General features: G+C 36.0%; 1 protein-coding gene across 1 annotated transcript in view; it reads left to right on the top strand.

Moving 5' to 3' along the window:
* Clvs1 (clavesin 1) overlaps positions 1-22,191 on the top strand; it is a 213,622-nt gene that overhangs the window by 153,978 nt on the left and 37,453 nt on the right. Inside the window, exon 4 of the mRNA XM_010640529.2 lies at positions 19,267-19,377. Within this exon, the coding sequence (XP_010638831.1) occupies positions 19,267-19,377 (111 nt within the window). The remainder of the gene's footprint in view (positions 1-19,266; positions 19,378-22,191) is intronic.

The raw sequence follows: 22,191 nt of genomic DNA, 5'->3' as shown, positions 1-22,191 counted from the left end.
CCTTTTCCAAGGTATAATAGTCGTGGTGAATAAAAATATTTCATTTTATTAGTAATAAATGTTCTCTTCTTTAGCCCTTAAATTCCCAAACATTCTCACAGCTGAGTGTGGAAGAGTAGAATTTAAAATTTAATGAGTCCTACTGATGAGCCATTGTTTTTCCTGCTACCATTTCTAATTCATATTTACCTTGCTTTGTTTTTCCGCTATTAATACTCTTTGCACAACAACAATTATTCAAATGGTCGACATGTACTATAAAGTGTTTTTGCTTTTTAAATTGTGTCCTTGAAACAACACTGAGACCAATGAAATACACAAATTAGTGTGTCAAGACTGTTGTAAAGTCTACATTTCTGTTAAATTCTTTTGCGATCCCTTTACGAGTCATAGATACATGAATACATCCTTTCTCTAGAGATGCTTATATCAAATTGTAAATTTCATGGGCCTACTGGAGTAGTTGTGTAGTGATTTATCAAGAATATTCTTTGTAAAGTGAAATGTTTACAAGATAATATAGGGCCATGTATAATAGCAGACATGAGCAGAAAGATGGTGAGGTAATCTCTTAGAAGAAATTTTTATTTTCTGATTGACACACCCTGAGCATATTTATGGAATACAGTTGGATCATTCAATATAGGTATGAAATGTGTAATGATCTAATCATGGTAATTAGCATTTCCCTCCACGAGGATTGTTTAAAGAGGAAAGAAAAATAAATCCCCTTCGCCAAGGACACTTCATATCCAAGGCATGTTGTTTTTGCTCATTCATTTGTTTTTATTTTTTATTTTTATTTTTTTTATTGAGTTTATTGGTACATTTAGGGATACAGTACAGTTACATTCATTGTTGGGATCATGTACCTTTACATGGCAAGTCTTGATTCTCATTTTTTTCCCCTTACCTCTGCCCTCCCTTCACCCCCTCCTCCCCTCCCCATCTACAAACACTTTATTTTCATCTTTTCATTTGTTTTTATTTTTGTGACAGGGAACTGAACCCAGGGGTGTTCTACCACTGAGCTACATCTCCTTCTGGGTTTTTGTTTGTTTGCCTTTTTTGTTTTGTTTTGTTTTTTGGTACCCGGGATCAAACTCGGCTCCTTGGGCATGTGAGGCAGGCTGCAGAACCACTCAACTAAATCCCCAGCCCTGTTTCTTGCTGTTTTTATTTTGTGATAAGAGCTCATTAAATTGCCCATTCTAGACTTGAACTTGCAATCCTCCTGCCTCAGCTTCCCCCCATGTAGTTGGGATTACAAGTGTGTGCCACCACGCTTAGGTAAATTCTGTTTTTTAGAACCTCCAGAAAAGCCTCCAACTCCTGTACAGGCAGTGGACAGCAGTACTCTCTGCCTGAGTGAAGTGACCCAACTCAGTAAGGACCCAGTGCAGCCTCAGATGAATCTGGCCCTGGCTGTTTCTTGCATCTCTTGTCCCAAAGACCTGCCAGACATGTTTCTGGGGTTTGCTACTGCCAGGATCCTGCTCTGAGGATGACACCAGATCCTTGCTCAGTGTGTGCCCTTCTAAGTGAGAGGACATGTTCTGTCCTAACCTCAGACAAGTGCAGGTGCCATCAAAACTCCATAGGTCAATGCAGGGGTTTGAGAGGAAAAGTAGATTTATTTCTCAGGAGAGACTCAGTTCCTCTGCTCTTATCTGGCATTTTTAAGATTCCTTCTTTTTGGAGGCCTGTGTTCTTAAAAGATTTTATCCCTTTGTTGTGAATTAGGATTTTGTTTTTCTTTCACATTTCCTTAGGACAATAGTCAGTATGATTTTCTAAATATTTTCATCCACTAGAACAATTCAACTTAATTCTGCAAACATTTGAAATTGTATTAGAGGGTAGCCAATTACTGGGGCCTAGTTCTAATATAAGGTTAAGTTCATTTTAATGTTTTCAAGATTTAAATTGCTTAAAAGGGGTAGTGTGTTAGTTAATAGTGAAATAATTGTAATAGTAAGGAAAATGCCTCACATACACAAATGGCACTTTAGAATGCACCAGTCTGACCGTTTCTCATTTGAAATTTACAGTGGCACTGTGAAATAGCTAAGGACCACTGTCGTATATAGATAAAAATATTCTGAATACAAAATGAAGTTACACTATCTAATTTTCATTAAGATCATTTTTAGGAAATAATAAAAACTTTAGTAACTACTGTGACTGACAAGTTTTGTGGATTTTTACTTTTTCCCCCAAATATAAAAGTAACAGTTGTACATTGTACAAATTAGAAAATATAAAATAGAAGAAAGGGGGTTTACCTTTTAGCTAATAGCCATAAATAATGTTATTGATATTTTAGTAGGTATTTCCTAAGTTTTATATACTTTGTTGATTTCTTACACAAGAATATAATCTTGTTTGTATGCACATATATGTATATATGTGTGTGTGTATATATATATATATATATGCATTGTATTTCTTTATATCCTGCTTTTTATACAATGTCAGCTCATAATTTAAGTGACATACAAATATACTGTACTGGAGCCTATTTCCACTTCCTCATTTAAAGACCTACTGTGGAAACAAGTGAGCCATCTCATTTGCATAATTATTTCCTCTTCAGTGGGTAATTCTCAATAGCTTATAAACACACTGCAATATAGCTCATCTTAAAACAACACAAGACAAAGCATGCCTCCTTAGGTCCTAGTTTCCTCACTTCTTGCCTTTCCTTTCACTCATGCTGTCCCTGTTCGGCCTATTCAAAGGACACTTCTCAGTCTTCTTATTGTCTCTTGGGATCACTAAGTCAATTGTGAAAATATGGAGATATTCTGGGAATACTCTTCTCTAGGCTTGTAGGACTCAGCCTCATTGCTGACTGACTGATCACCTATAGGATGTTTGTCTTGCATTCTTTTCATATTTCTGCCCTTAAAATAGTAGCAAGGTTGCAGGTTCAGTCTTGAGATCCCATTTTTTTTCTGTATCTCCACCACTTCCTGTGTGAACACACCCTGTTATGGCTTTAAATATTATCAACAAACTGATATGTCTGTCCTAAGTCATTTCCCCAGTTAAGATGTCCTCTGCCCTACTGATAATGTCAAGGTTCATCATCAGTACAGGATAAGTACTGCAATGTTGAGTTTTAATAATAGGCTCAGTATTTATTTCTCATACCCACAAAAATCCTCTGTTATTGTCCCTGGTTAGGAGGCACTCCTGGGCAAGAAGGTCTCCTCCAATGAGAAAGTGGAGGTTATTTCCATTCTGTAGGTCAACCATCTACTAGGACTTTGGAGTTCTTCATTTTAAGCCACATGGGCAAGGTAAAGAAAGCATGGAATGCACACAGCTATTTTATCTCTGAGTCTGGAAATGGTAGATTTTACTTTCACTTATATTCCATTCTTCACTCTTAGCCATATGGGCTATGGAGGTAATGAGTAGCTGGGATATGTAAATTAGCCATGCTCCTGGGAAAAGGTGTTGGTGGGAAGGAGCAGTACCAGAAACAAATGTTATTACTTTGTCTAATCTTGTCCTGACAGAATCCTCTCTTTTGTTGGGGAAGCAGTTTAATTGGTAGTTTTTTATATTGAAAAATTGATGTGTATGTAGTGATTAAAGCAAGAAATATATTTAAATATAAGAAAATTCCCAGTTGTCTCAAATCTCTTGCAGAATACGGCAATGTTACAAGGAAATCTTGTATATTAAAAAACAAAAATACAATGCTCCCCACTAAGACAGACCAATATGGAGTAGGCAGGTTGATTTTCAGTGCTTCCTGAGAAGTAGTAAAGAGTACTTATTTATGAAGAGTACTTGTCTAAGGGATTGGGATGTAATTTATTGGTACAATTCTTATCTAGCATGACATGGCCCTGGGTTTAATCCCCAGCATCCAAAAACTAAACAAAGCAGCAGCAATGGTAACAACAAACTTGTTCATTCTGTTCTAATAACAATTTTCTCTTTAAAGTCAAAACAAAAATAGGAGGCTATAACTTGGATTTGAGATATGTGCTCAGGAAATAGTTACTACTTCATTTAAATTTGTAAATCCTCAAAAGTCCTTGTGAGGATGGTCAACAGTCCATGTTTTTTACCAGTGCAGAGTTTAAGTAAGCCAATAGTAAAGTGATGTTAGAAGAGGAGAAAAAAAAAAAAAAGACTGGACCACAAGTCCTAGCAGGTCTGGATTTAAATTATACATTAACTCATAAGTGAGATCTGAGCTTGGGCAAGTTTTTGACCACTCAAAGCTGGCTGTGTTTCCTCATCTGAAAAAGTAGAATTATATACTGTTACCTTTATAATGTTGTCCTGAGTACACATAAGGTATGTTATATAAATGTGCTCAACAGTTTGTGATGGGTAGTAAGCAACCAATAATTCTTCACTATTAAATTATTTCTACTGATGTTAATACTTTCTCTTAAGTTATTAAGACATTATTATAGTTGCTTATTGTAAACTTACAGTCCAGATACATTTGGTTCATAAATTAAACCTAACATCTGCCAAGAAGCTTTACACTGAATGACCTCCGAGTTTCTTCCCCATGCTTCCTTCTCTAAGAGACCCCAGAACTTGGTGGGTTTAGCACTGACTGGTGGGAAGAGTCATATGAAGCACACTGTCTCTTCTGGCATTGATTTCCTCTGAATCAGCAGTTCAAGAGATCTGGGTTGCTCTATGAATTGGCTTTTAAATAACAAACAACAATCATCTATTTACCACTTAGGAGCCCTGAGGGAAATCTGAATGAAGATGAAGTATTGCATACTGACCATAATGTATTTGCTGTTTAACAGTCAAATATAAATCCCCCTTAAAGTTGCTGTGGTGAGAGAAGACGGAAGTGATTTTTATGAATAAAGCTTCCTTTGCTTAGACTCAGTTCTGCTGACTCAGAATGATCCCATTGCATGGATTTGCATTCTTCCCCTTCTATAAACCAGCCTTAGTTGCAGTCACCTGACCAGCAATGGTATTGCCAGAGCCAGAAAGGGATGCAATTCTCCCATATGAAGCTCTGTTAAGTAATACATAAAAGAAGCAGTTGAGATTCTTTGTTTTCTCACTCTAAAGGATTTCCTACCAGGCACAGAGTAGATCTTCTAATCAAGATTTTAAATTTGTAGTTGTATTTTCTGTTGTTTTGGCAAACATTTGACAGCTATGTTGCACCAGAAGATTTTTCATCTATTTTGCTCCATTCCCTCCTACCTCTCCCCGCTCCCTCCTTTTCCTTTGTTTTATTTTAAAGTAAATAAATCTGGAAGCTTGTTCTTGAGAAAAAGTGGAGGGGGCGGTAAATAAAATGTAGGGATTTTTGGTGGAAATCAAGGTTATCAAACATAGTTATGTGTATTTTTATCACCAAATCTTTTGCTGGCTTTTTAATCTGTCTTTTTTATTTGGCCTCTGCAGGACATTCAGAATTCTCCTGATCTTCACATCATGTTATCATCATGAGCTATTTATTAGCCCTTCTCTGAGGAACTACCACAAATCATAGAGTCTAAGCTCTGAACATTGTCTTTTCTTCCAATAAAGCATTGTCATTTCTGTCTCTCCTGATGGACAGTGAACTGATTGGAGTCCTGTAAAACCTTCATCTTTTGCATTTTATTCATAAAAGAACTCAACAACTGCTTATCAAACAGAACTGAATATGAAATGTGTAGCCAAGGAATACTGTTTAGCTTGCAGTCAGGGAAATCCCTGAGCCTTATCTGCTAGCAGAGCCTGTTTGGCAGAAAGCCAGTTTTGTTTATTAGGAAAATCATCAGAAAGTTAGACCTATTCTAGGATCCAGAGAAAATTGTACCTTTTAGCATGCACTGGCCTAAACCTGCTGCAAAAAAATTCAAGTCTTCACTAACTTGAAGGCAACACTATGTTAGTACTGCTTTTTAGAAGTTGGCAACATCTCTGAGTAGAATATATTCCCAGAGAATTTGTAGCTCATTATTGACCTGCTTTCCTCCTAATGAACACTTTTCTTTTTCTCTTCTCTTCTCTCATGCTTGCTACTGATATACATGTCAGCTATAAATACATAACATTTGTGTGTAACTGCTTTTGTATGAGCTCTCCATTTCCTTACAAACAGGTGCATATGTGACTTCCACACTAATGATTGCTCTGCAGTATTGTACAAACCCATAACCATGAAATACAGCATTTAAACAAGACAGTTTTACATCAATGAAGCCCATTTATGCTGCTAAAACTGTTTTTTATCTGCTGCTTTGCAGTGGGAAGTGAATGTCATTGGTAGGACATTCATGAGCAGAATCAATAAAATCTCATTTCATGTTTGCATCTTATCCTGCCTCCATATCTACAAATATACAGTTATATGAGTGCCTCTTACCAAAAAGACCTGCAGTCTTTCCTTAGACTGCGAAAAGACTTAGATTTAGAAAGGGAAGGAGATTGGAGGTCTAAAAGATAGCTCCTGAGTTGTCCTCTCTCTTTTCTTCTTTGAATGCATTTTTTAGAGGAATCTTAGGAAATTAAGTGATTATTTTTGCAAATCTGAGTGGCTCTGTAATGATTTTCACATAAGAGCAGTGGAAAGAGGTAAGAACTGACAAGAGAAAGGGCAGCCAACATGGAAGTCATCCCCAAGCCTTCCAGGGCCATGTACTTTTGAATTCAGATGTGTTTTGACTCTTGTTATTAAGTGTGTTAGCTTACAGGCATTACCAGTCTTTGAAAATACCAATAGTAAGTGCTCCATTATTCAGTAGGAAACTGAGCCAACTGCTACCTGTAACATTTGCATTTGACTGTCAGAGAGAGAGAGAGAGGGAGAGGGAGAACTTTTGCCAAGATTTGCTGCCCTAAATTCTTATCAAATATAACAGTAGGCAGCTGAGTGGTACTTGCAAAGTGTCCTTATGGGAATGAAATGTAAAGTGGCCATTGAAAAACAAATGGAGTGCACGTCTAATAGATTGCAAGAATCACTTAATACGACCACAACTCCCAAAGAAAATAAAGAGCACCTCAGACAGACTGCCCTGAAATGTATCTTGTGCTCAACAATTTACCTTTTATTTTGTTCATGCTCTGGGTAGGCAGAAAGCATCATCTTTCTTTTGTTTATCACCCTTTAAGAGCTGCATTCACATCCCTCAAGTCCCACCCCATGCCTTAACCTCTAGCAGCCATTCATCTGCTCTGTTACCAAAACATTTTCATTTCAAGAATACGATATAAATAGAATAGCTCAGTGTGTAACTTCACGGGACTTTCTTTTGTCACTCAGCAAAATTCACAGGTTCACCCAAGTTCTTGTATATATTAATATTTTTCTTCCTTAGAGTACTAATCCATGGTATGAATGCACCAGTTTTCTTAGTCTTCCCTTATTGAAGGACATGTGGGCTGTTTCCGCTTTTTAGATATTTCAAATGAAGTTGTTATAAACATCCATGCACCAGTTTTTTGTGCCCTTTGTGTTGCCTTTATGAGGTATGATGAAAGTTATAGTGAATGCTGCTGCCGAGTGTCATTCAGTGGAAAGATAGGCTCATAAACCGTTACGGTGTGTCCTCATCCACCTTATTGCCCAGATCTGGCATCCTGTGAATTCTGATTCTTCCCTAAAGTTAAAATGACCTTGAAAGGAAAATGTTTTAATCAATTCAGAACACCTGAAACAGCCATAATAGCACAACCAAGACATGAGGCAGGATTCCCGGAACTGGTTCAGAAAGAATCAAGAATGATGATGGATAAGTGTGTTTAAAGCAAGGGGAAATATTTTGAGAGAGACTAATGGCAATGTATCTTTTACTCTAATAAGAAATTTTAAACTTATTCACTGTATTTGTTGATCATACAGCCTACCTGAAAAAAACAACCTTGAGGAAAAAAGGATTTATTTTTTAATGTGGCTCATGGTTTCAGAGGTTTCAGTCTATGATCACACACTCCGTTTTTTTTAATCCTGCAGTGAGACAGAAATATTACGGCAGAAGGTGTGGTGGAGAAAAGCACACCTCTTGGTAGCCAAGAAACAGGGAGAAAGGGAAAAAAAGCCAGAAAGGAGAGGGCCAGAGGCCACATAAACTACCCAAGTTCACACGCCCATTCTCCACACCTTTCAACCAGGCTGCACATCCTGTTTCCATCACCTCTCAGCAGTGCCCTCAGGTTAGGATATCATCGGTGGGTTAATCCACTGGTACAGCTACAGCCGCCTGGTTCAATTATCTTCAAAAAGCACATCAGTAATTAAGCTTCTACACAATGAGCCTTTTCATGGGAGCTATTGGCTCTCAAACATAGGGATAAGTTTTCATTTCTAAGATGAATGCTCAGCGTGCAATTGCCGGCTTGTGTGATAACTACATTTAGTTCCGTTGAAATTCACCAAGCTACACCACTACTGCATTCCTCAGCAGTATATGTAACCCATTTTCTTCAGATCCTCACCAGCATTTGGAGTTGTTACTTTTTAAGCTACTCTGCCAGGTTTGTAATATATTTCATTGTGGATTTAATTTTCATTTCACTAATAATAATATTGCACATCTTCTCGTGTGCTTATTAAACGTCTGTGTATTTTTTTGATAAAATATTCCTCTATGTCTTTTGTCCATGTTTGAAATGGATTGCTTGTTTTTAAACTATTGTGTCTTAGATCTAAAAGTTTATTATATATTCTAGGTACTAGTCATTTGTTGGAAATATGATTGGCAAATATTTTTTCTGTCTATAATTTCTCTGTTCATCCATCTCACATGAACTTCTATGGAGCAAAAGTTTTTAATTTTGACAATATTCATTTTATTATTATTTTTAATTGTATGTATCATGCTTTGGGAATCAAGTCTAAGAACTCTTTGTCAGTCCCATATCTTGAAAATTGTCTTCTAGATTTTTTTCTAAAAGTTTTAGAAGTTTGTGTTTTACATTTAATTCCATAATCCATTTTGGTTAATTTTTGTAAGAGGGTTAGGTTGAAATCTGGTTCACTATTTTGCTCACAGATATTCAATTTTTTCAGAACTATTTTTTTTTCTTTTTCTTTTTATTGAGTTTATTGGTACAATCTAGGTATTCAATACAGTTACATTCATTATTGGGATTCTGTACCTTTACATAACAGGTCTTGATTCTCATTTTTTCCCCTTGTCCCTGCCCTCCCTTCACCCCCTCCTCCCCTCCCCATTTACAAACACTTCATTTCCACTTTTTCATTTTCTCATATTTTTTTTCTTTTCCCTTATTCCCTTTCCCCTACCCTTCCCACTTTCCCTACACCTTTAGCCCTTTTCTTCCTATTTCACCTTGTCAATTATATCATTAGGATCTTATGTACAACTATAGTTTTTCACACCAGAAAAACTGTTTGGTATTTACACGTGTGACTTATTTATTTCACTTAGGAATATATCCTCAATATGTATCCATTTTCCTATGAATGAATCTAATTTCTCATTCTTTATGGCTGAGTAGTATTCCATTTTATAGAAAAACTACATCTTTATCCAGTCGCCAACTGATGGGCCAGTTGGCTGTTTCCAAGTTTTAGCGATTACAAACTGTGCTGCTATAAACATGGATATGCATATATCACTGTGATTTCATCACCCAATCTTGATCACTGCAAGTACATAATAAGGCTTGAAATTTGGTGGAGTGATTCTTTCCATTCTATTCATTTTGAGAATTGTTTTAACTGCTGTAGAGCCTATGGCTTTGTATATAAATTTTAGAATTATGGCATCACTATCTGTAAAAAGAAATCATTCTTGGATTTTTATACATATTGCATTAAACCTATCAGTTTTAGGGGAATCAATTTATATATTATAATGTCTTACAATCCACACATGTGAGATGTCTCTCCATTTATTTAGAGCCTCCTTGATCTCTTTTATCAGCATCATGTAGTTTTCAACATATGCATCCTGAATATGTTTTGTTAGGTTTACACTTAGGTACTTGTTTGTAATTGTAAGTGTATTGTAGTTTAATTGTAAGCAATTATAATTAGTAATATATTTTAAATTTTGGTGTCTTAGTTATCACATATATATGTATATATAATTGATTTTTATGTTTATGCAACCTGCAATATTGATAAACTCATTTATTATTTTGCTGTTTTTTATAGATTCATTAATTGTCTTCTTCTAAGATTACTTTATTTCATCTTTTCCAGGCTACAGGCATTTTGGTTGCTTTCCTTATCTTATCACTGTGAGTGCAGTTTTTAGAACTCTGTGGTGTAAAAAAAGAAGAGAGTAGATATACTTGCCTTTTTCCTGAGCTTAGGTAAAAAACATTTGATTTTTCACTATGAAGTATAATATTAGCTGTAGGTTTTGGGCAAACGGTTTTAAATAACATTTAGTAACTTCCTCTTAATTTTTATTTTTCTGAAAAATCTTTATTATTAATAGGTATTGAATTTTATCAAATGTTTTTTCTGCATGAGTTGAATATGATCATTTGAATTTTTTTGTTTGACCTGTTAATATGATGGATTCCTTTTGTAAAAGTACCACGGATTTGTCTAAATCAGATATTATAAGATATGAAGATATAGAAATAAGAGTTGTGAAAGAAGAAATTTGTTATACCAGCTGATTTCTAAAATTAACAAGTATGCCTTGCCACAGAGGGAGGTTACATGGGGAAAATATCAGTCAGGAGTCATAGGACGACAGAAGAAAATATGGATTAGGGCTTCTAGGAAAGAACGTCTGAGGGAGAGAAAGAGGCCTACACTGGTGAGTGACTGGAACAACTTCAGTGGGTTCCTGGATTTTTGGAGCAAATGACCTTAGTTGTCTAGTTTTTGGCCCAGATGTACCGAGTGCACAAAAATGGTGCTCCAAAGTGCAAGTCTCCACAAAGAAGGCAGTTGGTGTGGGTGCTGGATTTGTTAGTTTGTCTCTGAAAGGAGCATTCTCCAGCTGGTCAGCTGCTCTCTCGAAATCAGCTAATCCCAGACAGGGCTTGCCTAGTCAGGAAGGTCCCAGCTGACAAAGCATCGCGCACAGCAATTAGAAAATGTCCTTAATACAACTACTTTGCTCTTCAAATATTGAACTAGCATTGCATCCTTGCTGGTTTCATTAGTCTCATTTGGTCATAGTGTATAATTCCTTTTGTAAATTGCTGGAGTTTGTTTGCTAATCATTTGTTAAATCTTTCATTGGTAGTCATGAATAATTTTGGTTTTTAATTATAATTTTGGCATTATTTTTGTCTTCTTTGGATATCAGCTTCATAAATGAATCGGAAAGCATTTCTTCTATTTTCTGGAAGAGACGGTGTACAATTAGGGTTAATTCTTTAGAATTTTAGAAAAATTCTCTAGTGCAACCATTGAAGTCTGAAATTTTATTTTTGATAGCTTTTTAAATTAAAAATATATTTTTCATAGTAATTATGGAAACACTCAAATTATATGTCTTATGTTGGGTTAGTTGTCATAGTTTACATTTCATGACTAATGGGTCCATTTCCTCTAAGTCATCAGCTGCATGTGTGTCAGGCTGCTGTACTATTTCCTATTTTTTTAATATCTGCCGAGTCTATAATGATAGCCACTGCTTTCTTCTTGATATTGGTAATGGTTAGTCTTGATAACATTGCTTTCCTCTGCTTACTTTGGACTTATTTAGTACTGCATGTTCTTGAAATAGGAGCTTAGATTATCAAATTTATGAAGGCTTTTATTAAACATCTACTTAGCACTGCAAATATCTTTGTAACTGCTGCTTCAGCTGTGTCCCGCTGATTTGATATGTTCTACCTTCATTTTCACTCAATTCTGTGTATTTTTTGAAATTTCCCTTCTAACTTGTTCTTTGACTCATCTATGGGCTCTTTATTTTAGTATTGTGTTTTTTTAAATTTTTCTGTTATCTTTCTGTTGATTTCTAATTTAATGACATTATGGATGGAGAATATATTTTGCATACCTATACTTCTTTTACATCTGTTGCAGTTTCTTATGCCAATATATGATCTATCTTGATATATATTCTACATGCATTTGAAAAGAGAGTGTATTTTGTTGTGGTTATATTTTGCAAATATCAATTCGATTCTGTTAATAATTCTATTGAGTTCTATAATTTCCTTCCTGATTCTTTTCCTGAAAGTCCTTCAGTTGTTGAGAGGGATGTTGATATTTCCCACAATCATTTTGGTTTTTCATTCCTCTCTGGCACTGTTCCTTTGCTCTGGTCCTGGCCATGATAAACTAAGCAGCTTTGTTCCACCATACCCTTCTACTATGAGGTTTCTACCTTGGAGGCTGCCAATCATGTCCTGAATCTCCTTAAACCATGAGCTAAATTAAACCTTTCTCCTTCAAATTGCAGGAACTGGGTATTGTGTCTTAGCAATGGGACAGCTGGCTTTACTTAGGCCCATAGTTCTCTGAGGCTCTGTTCATTTTTTTTAAAGTCTATTTTCTTTCTGTTTTTCTGGTTGGGTAATGTCTTTCTTTCTTTTTCTTGAAAGGGTCTTGTTTAGTTCAGATAATCTCAGATTCACTATGTAGCTCAAGGTGCCTTGAATTTATAGGAATCTTCCTGCCTCAGTTGCCCAAGTGCTGGGATTGCAGGGGTGCACCACCACACTCAACTTAAATTTTTATGTTTCTAACTTCTAGTTCACTAATTCTTTCCTCTCTCTCTTCCACTCTGCTACTGGGCCCATACGCTGAGCCTATGGTGTTTTACTTTTTCTTTTTTGTTTCTGCCTTTTTTGGTTCAAAATTTCCATATGCCTCTTCTATATCTTTTACATTTCTTCTCTAATACTTTCAGTTTCTTTGTGGAGATTTTCCATTTTTTTCAAGTTTCAAGTGTGTTCATAATTGCTGCTGAGAAATTTTAAAATTTTTATTAGTACATGTTTGCAGTATATAATGATTACATTCACCATGGGGTGAATTACATGTACATAACACATCTTAAGCATTTTTTGATGACTACTTTTGAAATATTTGTCATGTTATTATAACATCTCTGTCATTTGTCGTTGGCCTGTACTTATCACTTTCATTCAGTTTCAGATCTTTCTAGTTCTTGATACGAAAGGTAAGTTTTTAAATTTGAAACTAGATATTTCTATATTTTGTTCTGAAACTCTGGAATCTACGTAAACCTTTTGCTTTAGCTGGAATTTTTGGACATTCTTTTGACAGAAAAAGTCAATTATTATTATTATTAATTATTATTATTAGGCCTCATTATTATTATTATTATTATTATTATTATTATTAGGTGGAGATAGAAATCCATGCTTTCACTCTTTTTCTACTAATACCTGAAGAGGGGCCTCCTTATTACTACTGGCTGGAGGTGAATCTATAGCTCTGCTCATGGTCTCCACTGGCACTGTGGTGATGGTGGCCTCATCGCTGCTGGGCAGTGTCCCAGACTTAACTGCTCACCAGCCTTCCTCTGACACCATTAAACTGGGAAAGAGGAAGGGGTCTTCATACTGATGTGGGCTTGAGGTGGGGGAGTCCTGGCTCCACGAACATTGCAAGGGTGGGGGAAGTGGTCATTGCCTCTGAAAATAAAGGTTCTGGATTTCTACTTGACCTCCCATAACATTTTCCTTCCATAACAGGGATGTTTTTCACCTAGTTATTGCCTCACCAGGGAGAAAGTCCAAACTCACTATTCAGGCTTGCTAGCACAATAAGGAAGGAAGCAGAGTTGTTTTTTGTTTTTTGTTTTCCCTGTGTATTTAGAGTAGAGAGATGTATCTAAAAGTTGTTTGTCATGCCAGACTAAGCTGTCCTTTACTAAGTCTGCTGATTAGAAAGTAGCCTCTTTGGGGCTATGTTTTTACTTTTTTATGTAATAATTTATATTGCTGGGTTGTTACCTTCTTCTGTCCCAAATCTGAGATATGTAGAGAAAAGATGAAAAAGAAAATGTAGGAACTCTCTACCCTGTCCTTCATGGAGTCTTGAGGTCCCCAGTTCTCCTGCCATTTTCTCTCTACTTTCAGAATCCACCTATTTTATTTTATGTACAGTGTGTGAGGCATAGTATTGCTTAGCCAGAGAAATATGTCCACTCCATCTTTGCAGAAACAGATGATAATATTGTATAATATGCATAATCATTGTATAATAAAATATTGAAATTCAGTACAGGGGCCTTCCAGTATCACTTTGTTTTCAGGACTACTTCATTAGAGTAGAGTTTTATTGTTGTTGATGTTGTTGTTGTTGTTTTGTTTTTGTTTCGGTACTGGGGATCGAACTCAGGTCCTTGAGCTTGCAAGGCAGGCAACAGAACTGCAGAGCTAAATCTCTGGCCCTCCTCCTTCATTAGAGCAAAAGAAAGTCTGAGGTGGCCCCTCCAGGCCCCTTACCTTGTTGGAGATCCATAGCCTCCTGCTCACATCTCATAGGACCAGTGGAGAGAATGATGTGTTTTAAACTAAAAGGCATACAATACTAGGAGAAGAAAAGAATGAAGCAATCATAAATGCTGATGTTAGAGATTTTCTAAAGTTCTTGTAGAATTCAGAACTCAGTCTCTCTGGATGTGGGCCTTTCTTGCTTTGCAGTTTTTAAATTACTTCTTCAATTTCATTGACTGATATTGGCTTATTAAGGATTTTTATATCTTCTTGGTTCAGCTTTGGTAGCTCACATGTATCTAGGAATCTATGTATTTCTTCTGAATAAGTACCAGGCACTAATTGTGCCACTGAAACACCTATCTGTTTCTTCTGAATTTTTCATTTTACTTGAGTATAGATTCTCAAAGAAATTACTCATGATCTATGGGTATTGGCAGAATGTTTTGTGATTTTTGCCTTGCCCATTTTTAGTTTAATGCATTTGGGTCTTTTCTTTCCTTGTTTTGGTAAGATTGGTTGAGGGCTTATTTATTTTGTTTAATCTTTCAAAGACTGAGCTCTTCAATTCATTGATTCTTTGCATTTTTTAAGTTTCTAATTCATTTATTTCTGTTCTATTCTTCATAATTTCCTTCCGCGTGCTACTTTTGGGTTTAAACTGTTCTTGTTTTCCTATGACCTTGGGGCATATCAAAAGGTTATGTAAGCTTACTGTTTTTCTGATGTGAGCATTCACAACTATAAACTTCTCTCTTTGGAATGGAGTGTCCCATGGTGTCTGGTTTGTTGCATTGGCATTATAATTTAATTCTATGAATTGTTTAATTTCTTCCTTAATTTCTTCTGAGACCCATTGATTATTCAAGAGGGTATTGTTTAATTTTCATGTTTGCATAATTTCTGTGGTTTCTTTTGCCATTGATTTCTAGATTTATTGTGCTGTGGTCTGATATTATTCATGGGATAATTTTGATTCTTTTGCATATATTTAATCATGCTTTAATGGTCTATTGTGGTCTATTTTTAGAAAGTTCCATGTGATACTGAGAAAGTGTATGTTCCATTGTTGGGTGGAACACTGTAGATATCTATAAAGTCCATTTGTTCAAAGGTTTAGTTCAACTTTGATAGTTTTTGTTTAACCTTATCTGAATTTTCATGTCGTGTAGTGTTTGTTTTATGAAGTTGGGTGTGTAGGGGTTTGGTGTACAAACATTTGTAGTTGTTACATCTTTTTGTTAAATATTTCCCATAAATGAATGAATAAATAAATGCACGCGCATGCACACACACACACACACACGCACACACATTCTTCTTTGTCTTTTGTGATTAGTTTTATCTTGAAATTCACTTTAGGATAGTTACTCTTTTTTTTTCCCACTTTCTAGTTGCATGGTAAATGTTTTCCATCCTTTGATTTTTAATCTGTAAACTTTTTGAATTAAATGTGTTTCTTCTGTGCTGCATATCTTTGGTTTCGTTTCTTAATCCATTTTTTCAGTCTGTATCTTTTAATTGAGGGTTTGAGACATGGTCTCTTTTTGTATGAAAACAAAGACATTTTTAGAGCCTGAAATGTATGTATAAAAGACAACATTATTAAGAACTTTTATACTTCTAAAATAATATTTGGAATAGTGATATATCATGAGTAGTGTACAAATTAGTATAAACAATTTCTCTACCACTATACTTGATGGTTCCAATAAATTTTTTAAATAAGTAAATTAAGAAAAAATACATACCCTGAAAAACAAGGATATTTTCTTAAAATTGTCTAGTGTAGCCTTCAAGACATTTAATTATTTTCTACTTTATAAAATGTCTAGATAGAGCCAAAATTATTTTTAAAATGTTTTAAATGTCAATCTTTAATCATAATTTCATGTACTTATGTTAGAAACCAAGTGTCTGTGTGGAAAATTCCTAGACATCTGTAGACTCATAGTTCTGAAGAAAAGCTAATAATTCCCTTTTCTTGCTACTAAAAATGTTCCAGGACAAGCACTTCATACATCCACAGTGAGTAGCTTGCTAACTAAACTGTTAGCTCTCTCTGGTTTCATCTCACCTTGCCAACATTTTACAAAGGTATTTTTGCAATCAAACTGATTGACAGCAAACTTGGCAATTCAAATACTATTTCCACAAGGTCAACACTCAAAAATCAATAGCCTTCTTGTACACAAATAATTGACTAACTGAGAGAGAAATTAGGGAAACAATTCCTTTCACAATAACATCCAGGTGAATATCTAGGAATCAATCTAATGAAGAAGACAAAAGATCTCTGCACTGACAACTACTCTCTTTTGAAAGAAGAGACCAAAGAGGATATAAGAAAATGAAAAGACATCTCTTGCTCCTGGGTAGGAAGAATCAACATAGTGAAAATGGCCATACTTCCAAAACTGCTATAGAGATTCAATGCAATCCCGGTTGAAATCCCAACAGTATATTTCACAGAACTTGAGAAAACATTCCAAAAATTCATTTGGAACCAGAAGAGACCTAGAATAGCAAAAGCCATTTAGGAAACAGAGACATGACAGGGGTATCACAATCCCCAACTTGAAACTATGCTACAAAGCCTCTGTGATAATAACAGCATGGTACTGGCAAAGAAACAAGACCTGAGAATCATTGGAATAGATTAGAAGATGCACAAACAATACTAGACATACTCAGCTACCTCATCTTTGACAAAGGAGCCAAACATCCTCATTGGATGAGAAATAGCCTCTTTAGTAAATGGTGTTGGAAAAACTGGCTTTCAACTTGCTAAAGATTAAAACTAGATCCCTATCTTCCACCATGCCATAAACTAAAATCTAAGTGGATTAAAGATCTAAATATTAAAACAGAAACATTAAACTTGCTGGAAGATAAGTTAGGCAGAACTGTTGAAGACGTTCGCATAGGAAAAGACTATGAATAAATCCTTAGTAACACAGGAACTAGCTCAAAGAATCAACAACTGGGACCTCATCTTATTAAAAAGCTTCTGAACTGCAAGAGAAACCACCAACAGAGCTAAAAGACAACCTAGAATGTGGTAAGAATTTTTACCAGCTGTTCTTTAGGCAAAGGACTACTATCTAGAACATATAAAGAGCTCAAAAACATCAGATCCCCCAAATAGAAAGACCCAATTCAAAAATGGGCATCTGAAATAAACTGACATTTCTCAGACAAAGAAGTAAAAACAGCAAATAAATATATGAAAAAAATGTTCAGCATCACTGGTCATTCAAAAGATGCAGATGAAAATACTGAGATTCAACCTCACTCCATAAAGAATGGTGACTACTACCAATAACTGATTTGGACAGGGCTGTGGGGAGAAAGGAATCCTTCTCCATTGTTGGTGGGAGTGCAGACTGGTGCAGCCACAGTGGAAATCAATATAGAGATACCTTAAAGAACTAGGGTTAGAGGTCCCATTTGACCCAGCCATCCCTCTGCTGGGTATCTTTCCAAAAGAATCGTATCACAGTGATATATGCTTACCCATGTTTATAGTGGCACAGTTTGTAATAGCTAAAACTTGGAAACAGCCTATTTGCCCATCACCTGGAGACTGGATAAAGAAGATTTTTTTTTATAGAATGGAATACTACTCAGCCATAAAGAATGAGAAATTAGAGACATTTACAGCTAAATGGATGCACATTGAGGCTATACTCTTAAGTGAAATAAATAAGACACACTTAAGTAAATACTGAATAGTTTCTCTGGTGTGAAAAACTGAAAGTGTAAATAAGGTTCAAATGGTTTAATTGATAGTATGAAATAGGAAGATAATGACTAAAGGAGAAGTGGGAAAGGGAGGGGAAAGGAAATAAAGGAAAAGAAAAAATGTGAAAAAAAAGGAAAAAAATAGAAATAAAGTCTTTGTAAATAGGGAAGGGTGAAGGGGGTGAAGGGAGGGCAGGGGTAGGGGGAAAAATAAGAACCAAGACATATCATGTAAAGGTACAAGTTTCCAATGATAAATGTAACTGTATTGTTTGTTTAAATATACCAATAAATTTAATGGCGAAAAATAGTATTCCCATGTTACTTCTCTTTCAATTCCATTAGCCAAGATGAACCCAATTTGCTGAAGTCATTCATCAGGATTCCTGGTCTTTCAGGACTAATTGGGGACTTTATGGCCAGGGTCTTTGTCCCATGGATCTAATTTGCACCAGAAGCAGTCCACAGCCTCTCAGAACCACATGTGCTTATCTGGAATCCAAAATCAAAAGCATTTTTAAATGTCATATTTCTTGATATCCCCTTGTTGATCTGAAGAAAACGATGCTCACATGGCTCAATTAGGGGAATCCATTATTCCCTCAATTAACCGTATGTTTTCTCTGGGACCTGCTGTGTGTTCCTAGAATAGAGTGAAACAATAGCAGCAGACACTGTAAAGAGTTTGCAAACCTTTGTAGACGTTGGTCAATTCAGAAAGCTTGCCTCCTAAGATCATTTGAAATTATTTTGCAACCCTTTCCTATACAACCATTTATCCATAAAGTTCAGCTGTTGTCACGATAATGCAACATCATTAGAAGGTGGGAGGAGAAGAAGAGAACCTGAGAGAAGAGAGAGAGAGAGATTAGAATTTAGAGCCTGTTGGAATTGAGGCCAGGGTTGACTAAATGCTGTGAAGAACTCAGACTCCCTTCTCCATCCAGCCAAAAGACTGTTCTGACACTATGCATAGTTTTCACGTTGTGGAGTCAAAGTGGAGAGAGGCACGAGGAAATTATAACAGCTAGGAAGTTGAATGTGTTATCATTCTTTCTCAACCAGGAAACTAAATTATCAACCAGCAAGAAACAGGAGTGTGATCTTCTGATCCAATCTAACCTTTATGTTCATTCACTGATGTGCCTTTCTCTGTTTCCTTCCTAGGACAGCTTTCCTGCCCGCTTTGGAGGAGTCCATTTTGTCAACCAGCCCTGGTACATTCATGCTCTGTATACGCTCATCAAGCCATTCCTTAAAGACAAGACCAGGAAAAGGGTAAGGAAAACTAATATATAAATTCCAAATAGGGATTATCAGGAACAATTATGGTATGTCCTTCTCAGCCTCAACCCAGTCTTTTCCTGTATGTCTTCTGTAACCCATGAGTATTTGAGCCTCAGCTGGAGTTTGCAAATGGCCTGTATTTAATCAATAATTCAGCAGAACTGGGTTATTTTCAGAATCCCATTAATAAACATAAGAAATCAAAGGCATGCTATACCAGATGCCCATTTTAATATAAAGGCTTATAAGAGATATGGGCCAAGTCACTTCTGTTCCTAGAATGTTTTAGTGCTAAAATTTGTTCCATAAATGTTGTGTTACTTAGAGAATGTTTATCTTTCTTTAATACTCTCTCATGGCACTTGGGTTGGAACTGCCAGCTCCAGCACCTCTAAGGCTAATAATCATGTTCTTATAGTATTTTAAAATGTTAGTTATATGGTTGAAATTTGGGAAGCTAATTTCTTTTATCAGAGTTGGGCTTTTAGGACATTATGATTAACTGAGTAGCTAAGCATTCCTTAACTACTCTGAATCTCAGCTTCCTCATTTATAAGATGGGGAAACTAACACCTGTGCCACAGAGCTATTGGGATAATTTGATGAGGCAGCTTCTGAAAGCATGTAGCCTCATTCTACTTGTATACCAGAGACTCTGTGACTCCTATTTCTTTTTACCATTTATCTCTTTTTTTTTATTTTCTAGTTACACCTTGAAAAATAAAAACTGTGTATAGGTGTGTGGTGTGATGATTTAACATATAAATATACTAAAATGGTCACTACAAGCCAGTTAACACATCCATTACCGCACATAGTTATGACTTTAAAATTTTCTCTTTTTCTTTTAGTGTGGTGAAAGCACTTATGAACTCTATTAGTGAATTTCAAATGTATAATGTGGAATTATTGATAGTCACTGTGCTGTATAATAGCTCTCCAGAACTTATTCGTCTTGAGTGACCAAACTCCTATTCTCCTTCACCACCATCTTCCCCAGCTCCACTCCACACCTGTTCCCTGATACCCATCCTTTTGCTTTCTGCTTCTGATTGTTCTATTGCTTTTTAGACTCTCCATATAAGTGCGTTTATGCATTGTCTTTTGGTACCTGTTTTAATTCACCTAACATAATGTTTTCCAAATTTACTGATATTATCAAAAATGTCAGGACCTCATTTTTATTTTTTTATTTATTTATTTATTTTGGTTTTATGAGACAGGGTCTCACTATGTAGTTGAGACTGGCCTGGAACTCACTATGTGGCCCAGGCTGGTCTTGAACTCACGAACCTCATTTTAAAAGCTAATCTATTCCATGTGGGAGTATAGATGTACATGTCTGTATCTATTCATCTGTGGGTAGGCACTTGGGGTTTTCCTATCTTGCCTATTGTGAAATGCTACAATATTTTCTTTGGGGTGTTCTGATTTTGGCTGCCTCCTGGGTCAGGAGCATCCCTCTCTGAGGGAGCCTAGCTGGAGTCATTCTCATACCTTTCATATATAGATATCTGGGAGACTCAGCCCTAGGGATGCCTCTGTACATTAGAGGGGACCATGATTTGAGAATACACACACACACACACACACACACACACACACACGCTTTGTAGGATTCTTAATTTTTAGACCTTGGAATGCATGCTTCTTCTAGGGGTTTAGAGAAAGATAGCTCCCTTATCATTAAACAAGCATAGAGGTAAGGACTAGAACTCACCAGCACGAGGAGGCAGAGATAGCCCCAGACAATTTACAATCAGTCTGAGCTCAGAAGAGTGCCAAGGACTACACTGTTGTAAGATGGCCTTCTCAGTGCCTTCATTCCTCCTACAGTGCATACTTGGTACTTGGTCAGAGAAAGGAGCTTCTGGAGCTTTGCATCTAGGACAGCTTGTGACAGGTGCAGGGTCCAGCCCTCTACCTCTGTGTACTTCATCTCACAAGATATCCAGAATAGAGGGCCCTCTTCAGCAGAACTCTCAGTTCCTTAAGAACTAGACACACAGTACTGGGTGCCTGGGGAGAAATGTTTAGTTAGAACACTAAAGAGACTATTTAACTTTAGCATGCTTCAAATTCCACAGCACCCTCTAGGAATTTTGTGAAAGCCAGGATAGTTGAATTTTTAAAAAAAGAAATAATTTTTGTTAAAGTTTAATCCTACCCATCTGCAATATCAGAAAATGTATATTATTTTCTGAAGCACTACAGAGTTCTGAAGAATTTAGCACTTGGCTTCTTTTTGCCTTTATCTTTGAAATACACCATTACATAATAAGTTAAAATGAATACAGAAGAAAAAGATAGCAATTGTTTTACCAAGGTCCTATTATTTAAGTATTTTAAAAATAATATTAAAATTTTATCATGATTCACTGTGATGTGTGTACATGCATGTGCATGTCTGTATAACTGATAGGCTTATACATCAGTGCAATTTATCTGTTACATATAATTAATTATGCATAACTTACGTGTAGTTCATTCGTGAATTCAACTGTCATGCTCCTTGTTCTCTGGGCAGAAACTGATTTGATTAGGTAGATGTAGTTTTCTGTTTACTGTTTTTTTTTGTTTTTGTTTTTGTTTTTGTTTTTGTACTGGGGATTGAACTCAGGTCCTTGCGCTTGCAAGTAGATAGATGTAGTTTAAATCAACTTTCAGAATCAATTTCTAAATTGGGGTGAATGGTAATAACCTACCTCTGGTATGTCCATTTTGTGGGCTTATCTGAAAATAACTGTAATTTGATTTTTCTCCCTTGTTAGACCAATTCCTATCATTACACATTATATGTTCAGA

This window comes from Fukomys damarensis, unplaced genomic scaffold (genome assembly GCF_012274545.1).
Source record: "Fukomys damarensis isolate Sample0158 unplaced genomic scaffold, DMR_v1.0_HiC HiC_scaffold_5, whole genome shotgun sequence".
NCBI lineage: Eukaryota > Metazoa > Chordata > Mammalia > Rodentia > Bathyergidae > Fukomys > Fukomys damarensis.
This window is presented reverse-complemented; position numbering and strand designations above follow the sequence as displayed.